A 12,403-nucleotide genomic window follows, 5' to 3' on the forward strand; every position below is an offset into this window, starting at 1 on the left:
TGCCCCACTGCGCCCGCCAGGCACCTCTGCGAGCGAAGTCTTCCCCCTCGAATCCCCACCCAGCCCCGAGCGGGCCGCCTTCCAGGTGAGGTGCACGAAGGGCTTCCCCGGAGCGGCAGCTCGGGAGGATGCACGTCTGGCTGCGCCAGTCTGGCCGCCCCGCTCTTTTCCCACTTCGGTGTCGGCCTGGGCCCTGGGAGCCGCTGCCTGCGCCTCCCGCCGCGCGCTTCCTCCCGCCGCGGCGGGTCGGAGCCATTCGGCCCGCTTTCGCAAACCCTGCTTCTGGGGGCCCCGGCGGGAACAGGAAGGAGCGCGGCCGGGATGCGCCCCAAGTGTCGCAGGGCTTGGAGAAGTGGGCAGCTCGGTTGCATAAGGTGGAGAGAACTTGGTAGTTTGCAAGAGCCGGCGCGGCGCGGGCCGCACGCCGGAGCCCCGACTCGCGCCACCCCCCGCGCTCAGGGCCCTCGCCGCGCGCCTCCCCCACCGCGCCCCCACCCCCAGGCGCGCCGCCGTCTCGCGCGCCCTCCCCCCCGGACCCCCCTCCTCACTCCCTCCAGAGGAGGTGAGTTTAAACCCCGCCCACGTGACCCCAGCTGGGCCAATGAGCGGCGGCGGGAGGTGAAATCCGGTTCTAACCGGTCCGGGGCTCCCAGCGCTATAAAAACTTTATAAACCCCCCGGAGCCCGAGCAGTGTGAAGAAGAGGCGGCGAGGACGACCCCCGGACCGACCCGCGCCCGCCCGCCGCTGCACCCCGCGCCCGCGCCCGCGCCCCGCGCCGCCGCCGCCATGCCCAAGAGAAAGGTACGTGGCGCGAGGCCCCGGGCGCCGGCCGCCGCCCCCGCCGCTGCCGCCGCCCCCGCCGCGGGGGCGCGGGGGCCGCCGGGCTGGGGCGGCGCGGCCGCCGGGCGCGGGCCCCGGGGCGGCGTCGGGCGGCCCCGGGCGGGCCCCGCGCTGCTCGGCTGCCCGCGGGCGCCAGAGGCCATATTGGAGGAGCGGCGGCCGCGGCGGGAGGAGCCATGTTGGCGGCTGTTTATCCCGCTCCCCTCGGGCCCGACGTGCCCGCCCGCGCCCCCTCCCCCACCGCGGCCCCCTCCCCTCCCCGCGGGCGGGCGATTCAAACCCGAAAGGGCGGGAAGGCGGCGCGCAGGCTGGCGGGCGGGGGAGCGCGCTGCCGCCAAAAAACCGCCGCCGTTGGTGGGCGGGAGCCGCCTCCCGGGGCGGGGCCTGCGGCGGGCCCCGCCCCCGGCCCCGCCCCGCCCGCCCACGGCCCCGCGCGCGGGACTCGCGCCGCTTCGCGCGGCTGCCGCCCACGAGTTGCCCGGCTGCGCGCGCCTCCCGCCCCCCGCCCGCGACGGCTGCCATGGCAACTGCGCTTGGGCCCCGCCCCCTGAGGGGTTTGTTTGCACCATCTGCAGCTGTTGCTTCTGCCTGGCGCGCCTGCGCGCCTCTGCGCTGCGCCCCGGCTCTGCCCGCGCGGAGTGGGGCTTCGGGCCAGCGCGCCCCGCGCTCGCCTGCAGGTCGGGCCCTCGGGCGCCCGCGTGCGACCCGGGGCTGCCAAAAACTGATCATTCGTGTGTCCCTCCGTGCTCTTGCTTAGAGCGACTAAGCTTAGTGCATCAGTAGATTTGCTTCAGAAGGGACGACTTAGTTTCCGTTTGTTTTTTACAGGCTGAAGGGGATGCTAAAGGAGATAAAGCCAAGGTGAAGGACGAAGTAAGTCTGCCTTGTTCTTATTTTGGAGTCTTGCAAAGCCCCAGACCCCTAGGGTTAGCTGGTAATTAAGCACAGTCCTGAACGTTGTATAAGCAGAACAAATTGGCTCCAGAATTCTTGTTTTTCTTAAGTGTGTTAACGGTGCTGTTTCTGTTTTTTTTCCCTTAAAATAGCCACAGAGAAGATCCGCAAGGTTATCTGCTGTAAGTGTGTCTGCCTTTATATGTTCATGTTTGTCCCTGAAAGTAGAAATCATTGAAAACTGTTCTCTAGCTCTTGGTGAATTATGGTCATTGGCTGGTTTTGAATGACATCCTTGACTGTGGGTTCTTGGCACAGTTGAGGTTTACTGGTTCTGGTGGCTGTAGCTAAGGTGGGGCACTTGGTTAGTTGACTGCATTTTTTTTTTTTTTAAAGATTTGTTTATGCATACAAGAGCTGGGGTGAGAGGACTCACAGAGACAGAGTGGGGAGCAGAACAGGCAGATTGACTGAAATACACTGCTGAGGGGAGCAGCGGGGGCATCAGGACAGGTCTGCTGCGCCATGTGGGTAGCTCCCTGGCCAGCCGCAGATCAAACTCGTGCAGCAGAGGCTGCGATTGCTTCATAGTGTGGTGCTTAACCCCTTGCACCACCAGTAAGGCCCTTGACTGTCTTTTTGAAGATGGGGAAGTCTAGTGGGAAATCAGCCACAAGAGCTTTCTGAAGTAGGAAAAAGTTCTGTTCTATGGTGCTGTGATCTGGCTGTGGGAGGTTGTCTTTGGTTCTTATACTAATGTTCTCTCCTCTCTCTCTACACAATAAAAGAAACCTGCTCCTCCAAAGCCAGAGCCCAAGCCTAAAAAGGCCCCTGCAAAGGTGAGCTGGACTGAGTCAGCCATGCTTGCAAGTCGTGTAAACTTGATCTTCTCCCTGATGCTGCCAGGGAGCTGTGCTATATCCCGACTGCATCTGTGGGCAGCGTGGAGATACAGTACAGCTGATAGGACTGGGCCTGCATCAAGAACTCCGTCATCAGTTTCCCAAAAGTTTGGCACTTGGATATTTAATGCCTGCTTGTTTAAGCCGCCACTTTCTTTTTTTTTTTTTTTTTTTTTTTTATTTAAAGATTTATTTATTTATTTGTTTGTTTATTTATTTATTTGTACAAGCACTGGGTACAGTCAGAAGCGCGGGAGGGTGAGAGAATTCACCAGAGCCAGAGCGGGGAGCAGAGCAGGCAGAAGGACCTAAATACACTGCTGAGGGGAGCAGCGGGCGGCAGGAGAGTTCTGCGCGCCATGTGGGACCCTCCTCTGGTGGCCGGGGAGCAGCCCGGGATCGAACCGGCGCCGCAGAGGCCGCGGGCAGCTTCGCAACCCAGCGCTCAACCGCTGCGCCACCGGGGAGGCCCAAGCCGCCACTTTCTTGTATTATTTATACTCAGATAAATTTGGTATACTGAAGACCTCACCAAATAGTAGACTTGTCTAGTTTAGATGGGTTTTCATGGGAGGCGGGGGGTTGTTCTTGTGTTTTGCCGTGTTTATCAATAATTCTATGTAGTGAAATTCGTAAGCCTTCGCCAAGTAATCCGAAATAAGAAGCATCTCTTTCTTTTCTTTCCCCCCTTGTAGAAGGGAGAGAAGGTACCCAAAGGAAAAAAGGGTAAAGCTGATGCTGGCAAGGACGGGAATAACCCTGCAGAAAATGGAGATGCCAAAACAGACCAGGTATCACTTGTTCATTTAATGTTGAATCTGCTTACTCAGTTAACTGATTCCAGAAGCTTGTATTGTCTTTCTCCTGTATTTACATCATTCCAAGCTTGCCTCTCAGTTCAGAGATTGCGTATGGTTTTCCTTTTTGCTTGAATCTTGGACTCTTGAATTCTGTCAGCAGAGAAAGGCTGCCGGTGTGACATCCTTATCCTGAGTCACGCTCGTGCCACACCATAGTTTTCAAGCTGGGAGTAGCTGGGTAGCTTCCACTGCTGGTGTGTGCCCCCTTCTCAGCTTTACAATAAGGTCCTGAGGGGCAATGATTTAGCAGAAGTACCTCAAATCTTAACTTTGAGCAAAGTAACCCCGTAGATGGCATGTGAGGAAAGGCGGTGTTACGATCGACATGTATTAATTTGTGTGTGTGTTTGTTTGTTTTGTTTTGTTTTTTTTTTTTAGGCACAAAAAGCTGAAGGTGCTGGAGATGCCAAGTGAAGTGTGTGCATTTTTGATAACTGTGTACTTCTGGTGACTGTACAGTTTGAAATACTATTTTTTATCAAGTTTTATAAAAATGCAGAATTTTGTTTTACTTTTTTTTTTTTTTTTTTTTTTTAAGCTATGTTGTTAGCACACAGAACACTTCATTGTTGTTTTTTGGGGAAGGGCATATGTCACTAATAGAACGTCTCCAAAGCTGGATTGATGCGGGAGAGAGAACCTTTCCCTTCTAGTTTTGAGAGACTTCCTCTTGGTTCCCAGGAGGAGGGATTCCTCGATGTTGACACACATTAGCCACCTTGGCACAGACGCCATATATGGAATAACTAAAATTCATTTTTATGTCCTCCCTCTCTGCCTTCAGCATAGACTTGACTCCCTTACGCCCTGAGACCTGACAACAGCAAAGTGGTTACCGGTATGTCAGGCAATCTGGACTTTCCAGTGTCACCACTGAGACGGCACCCCTTAAAGAGCAGCAGTTCCTTTTTTAGATTGTGGATCTTCAGATTGAGAAATCTGCCATTTTCATTTCATTACCTGAAAGTCAGGGTCGGCTTGTGAAAAAGTTGTTAAACAACATGCTAAATGTGAAATGTCAGCCCTCACTCTAAACTTTCCCTGTTCAGAGCATCAAATGAAGACTTCATTGGGTTTTATAGTGGCTTTCTGATTTTGGTAGTCCGTTGAAGAGGGGAGTTTGAAAGTTGTTGTATACTGTTAATGATTGTCTGCCCATATCCTGCCTGAAATACCATGATTGTTTATGGAAAGTATCTTTAATAAAGCTGGATACAGTTTGGCTTGGAATGCTGCCTCTAATCTTTTCCCAGGAATGGGGGAGACTGGTTTCCCCAAGTCTTGGGGCAGGATGCATTCTGGTGTGAAGTGTAGAACAACAGTGCCAGGTGGAGTTGGGAAAGAGCCCAGGAGCGTGCTTGCAAGTGAGAGGCTGGAGCAGAGAAGTGGTTTCTATACTCGGTTATGCGGCATTATCTGACTGTATATTTGTAAGTGCAGATTCTGGGTGGAGCTAAGGTTTTGGCATGGTAACTGACAGCAAGCTAGTCTCCGTTTACATTTGAGATCCGTACAGTCAGCAAGTTAGTAGCTCTCACTAAAATCCTTGTATCCAGAGCGCAGCTCTGTGTAAGGCAGATGGCTCGTAGACTTGCAGACCAGCGAGTCTTCTGAGAATTGATTAAACTTGCTCTTGTTGATAAACCGTTTTAGCTCCTAAACCAATGATGGTGGGGACATCACTGGTTGCTTAATGTGGAGACCCTGCAGGGAACTCTTTTCCTCCAATGAAATAAGATGTTATCTGTTAGAAAATAGAACTTAATTGATGCTTAGAATTTGATTTTGCTTTCACAAATCACCTCCATTGTTTAAGGGGAATAAAGCAAATTGGAGACTAAGGACCTTACCTTGCTTTGCGTATCCCCTTAGTCAAAATGAACTATCAATTAGACTCTTCCTTGATGAGTATTAGGTGTATTATCTCTTCAATCTTCAGTTACGTGTTAACACCCTTTTTATGGATGACGTCTCAGGAAAAAACTTGTTCAAGGTAATGGAGACATGTAGTTAGTAAAGTCGGTTTAAATCCTCAACTTCGGGGAGACCCTTTGGATAAAATGCCTATTACTTAAGCAATTTCCATCCATTTGCCATATAGTTCTAGGTTGAAGATTTTTAATTTTTATTCAAGGGGAGAAGTCTCCTGAGGAAACCACTATCGCTTTTAGGAGTACAAAGCTTGGTATTTGAGCAGAAGTTGAGGATTTGAGAAAGCTACACTTGGGCTTAGCCTTATCAAAACAGGAGCTTAGATGCAGTAGAAGGCGCTGCACCTTGGGCTGTGTCAGGAGCTCTGCAGCGTGTTCTTGATCTTTGCAGCAATCCTGTGTAGATGTGATCCTTACAGTTAGAAAATAGGTGACATGACTGGCTGAGGTAAAACTCTTGATACTAGAAATTTCTGTGCCTAGAAATTAGGATGAGCTTGAACTATTTTTTCCCCTGGAAAATGCTTATTGTGTTTGGCTGACTGTGGACCACGGGAGTGTCTGGGCTTAAAAAAAGAGAAACCAGACATGAAAATGTGGTAAACCTCGAACACTGTTGGAGGGAATGTAAATTGGTGCAGCCACCGTGGGAAGCAGTGTGGAGTTTCCTCAAATTAAAAATAGAACCACCCTGTGATCCAGCAGTTCCACTTCGAGGTATTTATCCAAAGAATAGAACAGGAGCTGAAAAGGCTGTCTCCTCACGGTCGTCACAGCGTCGTTCATGATAGCCAAGATGTGGAAACAGCCCAAGTGCCCCTCCACGGGTGACTGGATCGAGATGGTAGAATACCAACTGCTGAGCCTTTTTTTTCTTTTTTTTAAATTGCTGTTTGGGACAACATGGATAGACCTTGAGGTTATTATGCTCAATGGAATAAGATAAATACCATACAGTTTCACTCAACCGTCCAGAAACTAGGCAAATGAACAAAACCCTCAGTCTTTTCGTAACAAAATGGTGGTTTCCTGAGGGGATGGTTGGAAAGAGGGAGGGCAGGCTAGAGGGAGTCCACTGGTGGGTGTAACTAGGCCCTCGTGGGTGTGGACCTCAGGCCTATGCACTTGTTGAGCTGTGAGGGAAACTATGCTCAAGCAGCACTGACCAGTAATGCCTCAATAGGTTGTAAAAACAAAGGAGCATGGTAAGGCCATCCAAGACAGCCCTAACATGAACCAAGTCGTCCTAGGTTGAGTCCCTTTCAGCCTGGTCTCCAAGGCCTAACCCAGCTGAGGCACCACTAAACCATGATAGGATGCTTTGGACTCTTGTAGGGAAAAGACTTAGCATACTTCTTTCTCACAGCCTGACTTTGATTGGGCAGAACTGGATCAACTGCCCACTCGAGCCAATCATGGCAAGAGATGGAACCACAGAATGTCTAGGATTCAGCCAGAATGATTGGAATGAAAGAGGGCCAGAGATAAGAGAAAAGAAGGGGGCTGCTGATTGGACAAACTTATAGCTGCACACACACATGGGGCCTCCAGGCCTCAACTGGCCTAGCTTCATTGCTACACCGACACTGCCGAGCACAACCCCACCTTTTAAAAATCAGACCATTTTATTTATTTCTTAGATTTTTTTTAATAGAAGAACTGGGGTGCAGGTCAGAGGAGCGGGAGGGTGAGAGAATTCGCCAGAGACAGAGCAGGCAGAAGGACCGAAGTACACTGCTGAGGGGAGCAGTGGGCGAGGCAGGAGAGGTCTGCTGCGTCATGTGGGTTTCTCCCTGGCCGGCCGGGAATTGAATCCGCACTGCAGACGCTGTGGACAACCCACTGCGCCACCGGGGAGGCCCAAAAAATAGACTATTTTAAAGCATGCAATACAGTGGTTTTCAGTATATTTACAAGGTTGTATAATAATCATTAAATCAAGAATATTTACATCCAAAAAAGACCCACGCTACATGTTAGCAGTCACCCCCTATTAGTAGGCTAGCCTGCCTTACCTCCTCCATAGGCTGGCTTGTTATGAACGTGCTGAGTAAATGGGTTCATACAATGTGTCTTGTGAGTGATTTTCATTTTTCAGGTTCAGCCATATATGTACTTCATTGCTGTTGCCAGAGGTTCCACGGAGTAGACGTACAGCAATTAGTCAGTTGATGGACATTGGGGTTTCCACTTAAGCTGTTAAGAATAATGCTGCCCTGAATGTGTGCTCTGAATTTGTATACAAGTTTTTGCGTGCACAGGTTTTCAATTCTTCAGGCACATTGCTTAGAGTGGAATTGCTGGGTCATGGTAATTGTTTCAACTTTTATTTTTCTTATTAATGGATGAACACAAAATTATCTGAGTCCTATTTGTCTTACCTTTGCTGGCCTTAGTGCCAACAAACTAGTCCACAACTAGCACATTTCTCCATTGGGCTTCTCTAATGATGATTAAAAAAAAAAAAAAATCCAAGAAATATATGCCTTGGGCCTCCCCTGGTGGCACAGGCGGTTGAGCGCTGCATTGTGAAGCTGTCCGCAGCCTCTGCAGTGCTGGTTCCATCCTGGCCAGCCGGCGAGAAACCCACATGGCATGGCAGACCTCCCCCGTCTCACCTGCTGCTCCTCTCAGCAGTGTACTTCAGTCACTCTGCCTGTTCTGTTCCCCACTCTGTCTCTGGTGAATCCTCTCACCCTCCTGCGCATCTGGCCTGTACCCCAGTTCTTGTATAAAAATAAATCTTTTTTTAAAAAATACTATGCATTTTATAAAGGCTTTTTTTGTGTGTGTGTGTGGGACCCTCGCCAGTGGCCGGGGATCGAACTGGCGCTGCAGAGGCTGCAGGCAGCCTCGCAACCTAGTGCTCAACCGCTGCGCCACCAGGGGAGGCCCTATAAAGGCATTTTTTTAAAGATTTATTTATGCATACAAGAAATGGGGTATAGGCCAGAGGTGCGGGAAGGTGAGAGGATTCACCAGAGACAGAGTGGGAAACAGAACAGGCAGACTGACCAAAATACACTGCTGAGAGGAGCAGCGGACGAGACAGGAGAGGTCTGCTGCGGCATATGGTTGCTCCCTGGCTGCCGGGGGATGGAACTCATGCTGCAGAGGCTGCGGATTGCTCCGTAGTGCTGTGCTTAACCCCTTGCGCATCCAGGGAGGCCTTCCTTTTCTAAGCATAGATGAATTATGAATGTTTTTTGGCATCATTCAGGCAAGACTGACGTATCGAGAGCAAATGAAAACCCCTCCGCCACTCCAAACACTGTCTTCCCACTGGCAGCCACCACCTGTTGGTGCAGACACTCGCGGGGCAGTTACTCAGAGGGACCCAGTCAGCTTGTGGGGCGGGGTGGGGACGAGTCTGTCACAACTCCTGAGTTGTGCTCAGCTGTGGGCCCTGGGAGAGGGGTTGAGCCTCATTCCTAAACAGAAAGGGCTGTGTGCACACCTTAGACCCTGAAAAAGAGCATCCTGGGTCTCCTGGTAAAGGAAAGGAATTGTTTCTGTCCTGCCCACAGACGGGTCTACAAGATGCTGGAGGAGCAGCGAGTGCCAGTGCCAAGGAAGACGCCAGCACTGAGGGAAGCCAGTCTCTAATCCTGGCTCTGTTCCTCACCTGGTGGCCTTACGCGAGAGACCTCTCTTCTCTGAGGCCTGGCTGGCTCATCTGGAGAGTAGGAAATTATACCTCCTCTGTCTTCAATCCCCAGGCTAGAGCAGAGAGGAACCCCATCTCCCTGGTGTCCACCACTGACCAGAGTCAGAGGAATTGCTGAGCAGAGGGGCTTCGGGAAAGGAAGTAATAACTTGCACAGTGCTTCCTGTGTGCCTCAGTTCATTCCCAAAATAACCCTACAAGGTAAGTAAGCGCTATCATCCCATTCTGCAGACAGGAAAATTCAGGCATAAGAGGCTGCGGAGCTGGCTTGAATCCAGGTGTTCTGGCTCTCATGTTTGAATCTCTAACCACTGTGTTACATTGACACCATTAAACTTATAACTCCCATGTCTCCTGTTTAGTACTCCCCAGGGCACCCAGGAGAAAGCTTTGGCTAGAAGCAGCTGGGATTCCCCAGGCGCCCTCCCAGCCTGCTTAGCCTTTGAGGAGGGGAGGCTTCAGAGTCTGCAGAGCCAACCCAAACTCCTTCATCAGCTCTGTGGCTGGGGGCAGCCACTTCACCTCATGAGACCCAGTTTTTCCATTTTTATAATGTGGAGTACACAAATGAATGCAAGGGATTAAGAGAGAGGTCTATAAAAGAACCCATGACAACAAATCCTAGAGGACTCTCTGGGGGAGGTGAAGTAAAGGAAAAAGGTTGCTGTTTGGAAGACAAGGACAGGCTCAGTTGGGGAGAAGTTACACAAATGCAGTAAGGAATGGGGCCAGGACACAGCCTGGCCTCAGTGGCCTGGAACTCAGGAAGCTGCATGGTGGGGTGCTGGCAGAGTTGGGGTGAGGTCAAATCCAGGCAGCAAACAAAATCTGCAGTGGGGGTGGTGAGACTGAGACACAAGCTTTAGCTCTACCTCTTATCCTGGGCCCCCTCACAGGCCCTGCCCACCCTGGACACTGATTAGGGTAGCTAAAAACAAGCCCCCTACCTCTGCCTATGACCCCAATATTGAATGATTCACCCAGAGTCAGAATCTTTCCCTCACTCCTGTGTTCCTGACATGGCCCCTTCAAGTTTCAAAGTCCATCTCCATGGCACCTTCCTCCAGGAAGCCTTCCCTGATGTCTTCACATGATCTGCCCACAGCATAGTTCATAGTTTATCTCATCAAGCCTGGAGTTACAGACATTCACATGTACCCATGCCCTCTCCCTCCCAGGTGTCTGTTAACACCGCCTCTTCCAGGATCTTCTCTTCAACCTCTTTATCACCATCTTCGCAAGCTGGCACCTACTTTTGGTTCATTCAACAATTACTGGTACAAGTGTGTTTAATTACAATACTATATTGTATATTTGAAAGTTATGAACAGTAATGTTAACAGTTCTCATGGCAAGAAAGAAAAAGTGTAACTGCGAGGTGAAAGATGTTAACTTAGGGTGGTGATCATTTCACAACATACATCTATTAAAACTATCTAAAACTAATACAATATTATATGTCAATGATATCTCAATAAAAAATAAATGTAAATTTTTTAATTATTTATGGACCCCCGCTCTGTAAGCCAGGGGAGTCTAGGTGCCTCAGCTACAAAGGCAGGGTTCCCTCCTTCAGGGGGTGTCCAACATTAAACACAGAAACCCACCAGTGGCCACACAATTGCAAACTGAGGTAAGAGTTTTCTGCAGAAAAGAATGTGGCCTCCTGAGGCCTGCTAGGTGTATGGGGAGGGGCAGGTGAAGGCTGGGGAGTGGCCCAGGCAGCAAGAGCTCCAGGAGCAGCCCAGTGGAAAGAGGCAGAGGACAACCTGGACCATGAAGTCTGGCTCAGGGCAGACCTGCACTCACCACCCCCAGGCCTTGCGCGGCTCCCTTTGGCAATACTCCACAGCTCTTCCAATTTTAGTATATGTGCTGCCAAGCGAGCACAGTACTCCACAGCTTTTAGGTGGTCTCCATGGTCTACACTCGGAGAAGACCAATCCTCCCTCTTAACCGCTCCTTCCACCGCCATGTCCATTCACTAACATTTTCTTCTCTTTTTTTTCCACTAACATTTTCTAAAGTCTCTGGAGGCCAGGAACGTCCACAGCTGTGGGTACAGACACAGCAAGGAACAGACAGGCCCGGCGCCTGCCCTCTTGCAGGTTATAGTCTGAGTCCTAAGTCACTTCTTCCATCTCCACAGCCATCTCCTGGGTCTCCCCCCACTACCCCACATTCATCTTTTCCTCGGAGGCTTCTCACCCTCAGCCCCCAGGCGTGTTCCTGGTCAGCCTCCTGCCTCGCAGCAGTCGGAGCCTGCGTTTCTGGAGCCCGAGTCTTCCTGTGTGTGGTTATGGTCTTGGCCCCTGGCCGCGTCCTCTGGAGCTCTCATGAGTCGACATTATTACTCTGCCGACTGGTTTAGGTGAAAATGGAAGCTCCAAAAACTATGGAAAATTGAATTTACGCATCTAATTTCACTCCTTACCCAAAAGCCACTAAAGTACAGTAAAGAGCTTTTGTTTAAGGTCCAAACCCACTCAGAGAAGGAGCCTGAGGGACGAGACGAGAGTGGAGCGTTGGGAAGCTGGAAAACAGATGGTTGTGGGGGAATGAAACAGCAAACCCGGGAAAACAGTAGCCTGAGCTGGATGCAGGGAAGGAGGAGAACCAACCCAATTGAGGTCTCAGGGTTCCCCCCGCCCCCAAAGACTCAGGTACCTCTTTAAATGGGGGGAGTATACATAAATAATAATTGGGGGGATAAAATTAGGAGCAGGGGGAAAGACTATGTAGGGATCATGTGAGATCCCTGGGTCCCTTCCTCAGTCCTGGCAGAAGACTGGGGATGGATTCTCTGGAGAGGACACAACAGACTCACTGGAATGGAAGGTGGCGAGCAGGGGTGTCCTCCCAAAATAGGTGATGAAGTGACGTGACACCCCCTGGAGTGCTCAGGCACAGGGGCTCCCTGCCCCTGTTTCCCAAGCAGGTCCCTGAAAGCCGGCAGCCAAAGCGCTGCTCCCCAGGTAGGGGATCAGTAAAGGTTTTCTCAAAGGTGAGCTCACCAGGCCCAGAGGAAGGACCTACCGTTAACCTCCTCAGGGAGATAAGGGAATGAACCCAGTCAAGGATGCCAGAACAGGATGTTATTTTAAGCAGAAACAAACATCAACAACAAAAAGGCCCTGCAAGTTAAAATTCAGTGGAAGGGATTGGAAGATTAATTTGAGGAAATATTCCAGAGAGTAAAACAGATGGAAAAGAGGAACGAACATTTTTTTTTTCTTTTTAAAGAAAGGAAATTAGAGGCCTCCCTGGTGGCGCAAGGGGTTAAGATGCAACCTACAAAGCTGTCAGC

The 12,403-nt window shown here is 50.9% G+C and overlaps 1 protein-coding gene across 3 annotated transcripts; it reads left to right on the forward strand.

The window, feature by feature from the left end:
• The first annotated feature begins 608 nt into the window (after nt 1-608).
• On the forward strand, nt 609-10,556 carry HMGN2 (high mobility group nucleosomal binding domain 2). 3 transcript variants are annotated; one of them, XR_008550262.1, is made up of 7 exons: nt 728-803; nt 1,671-1,715; nt 1,889-1,918; nt 2,525-2,575; nt 3,334-3,429; nt 9,149-9,297; nt 10,275-10,556. XR_008550262.1 is itself a non-coding variant. In XM_037500175.1 (6 exons), the coding sequence occupies exons 1-6, from the start codon at nt 789-791 to the stop codon at nt 3,910-3,912; spliced, it is 273 nt and encodes a 90-aa protein (XP_037356072.1). In that variant the 5' UTR covers nt 609-788; the 3' UTR covers nt 3,913-4,728. The 3 variants fall into 3 exon arrangements, 1 of the variants encoding a protein (XP_037356072.1); XM_037500175.1 differs by lacking the exons at nt 9,149-9,297; nt 10,275-10,556 and adding an exon at nt 3,877-4,728 and having other exon boundaries at nt 609-803; XR_008550263.1 differs by lacking the exon at nt 2,525-2,575.
• The last annotated feature ends 1,847 nt before the right edge of the window (nt 10,557-12,403 follow it).

The sequence above is a fragment of the Talpa occidentalis genome, unplaced genomic scaffold (assembly GCF_014898055.3).
Source record: "Talpa occidentalis isolate TD23 unplaced genomic scaffold, MPIMG_talOcc4v2.1 talOcc4.9, whole genome shotgun sequence".
Classification (NCBI taxonomy): Eukaryota; Metazoa; Chordata; class Mammalia; order Eulipotyphla; family Talpidae; genus Talpa; species Talpa occidentalis.

Excerpts from the sequence above, each read along its gene's own strand:
- HMGN2 (XM_037500175.1), top strand. Across the intron at positions 1,716-1,888 it reads AAGCCAAGGTGAAGGACGAA|CCACAGAGAAGATCCGCAAG; the intron begins GTAAGTCTGCCT and ends CCCTTAAAATAG. Across the intron at positions 1,919-2,524 it reads GATCCGCAAGGTTATCTGCT|AAACCTGCTCCTCCAAAGCC; the intron begins GTAAGTGTGTCT and ends ACACAATAAAAG.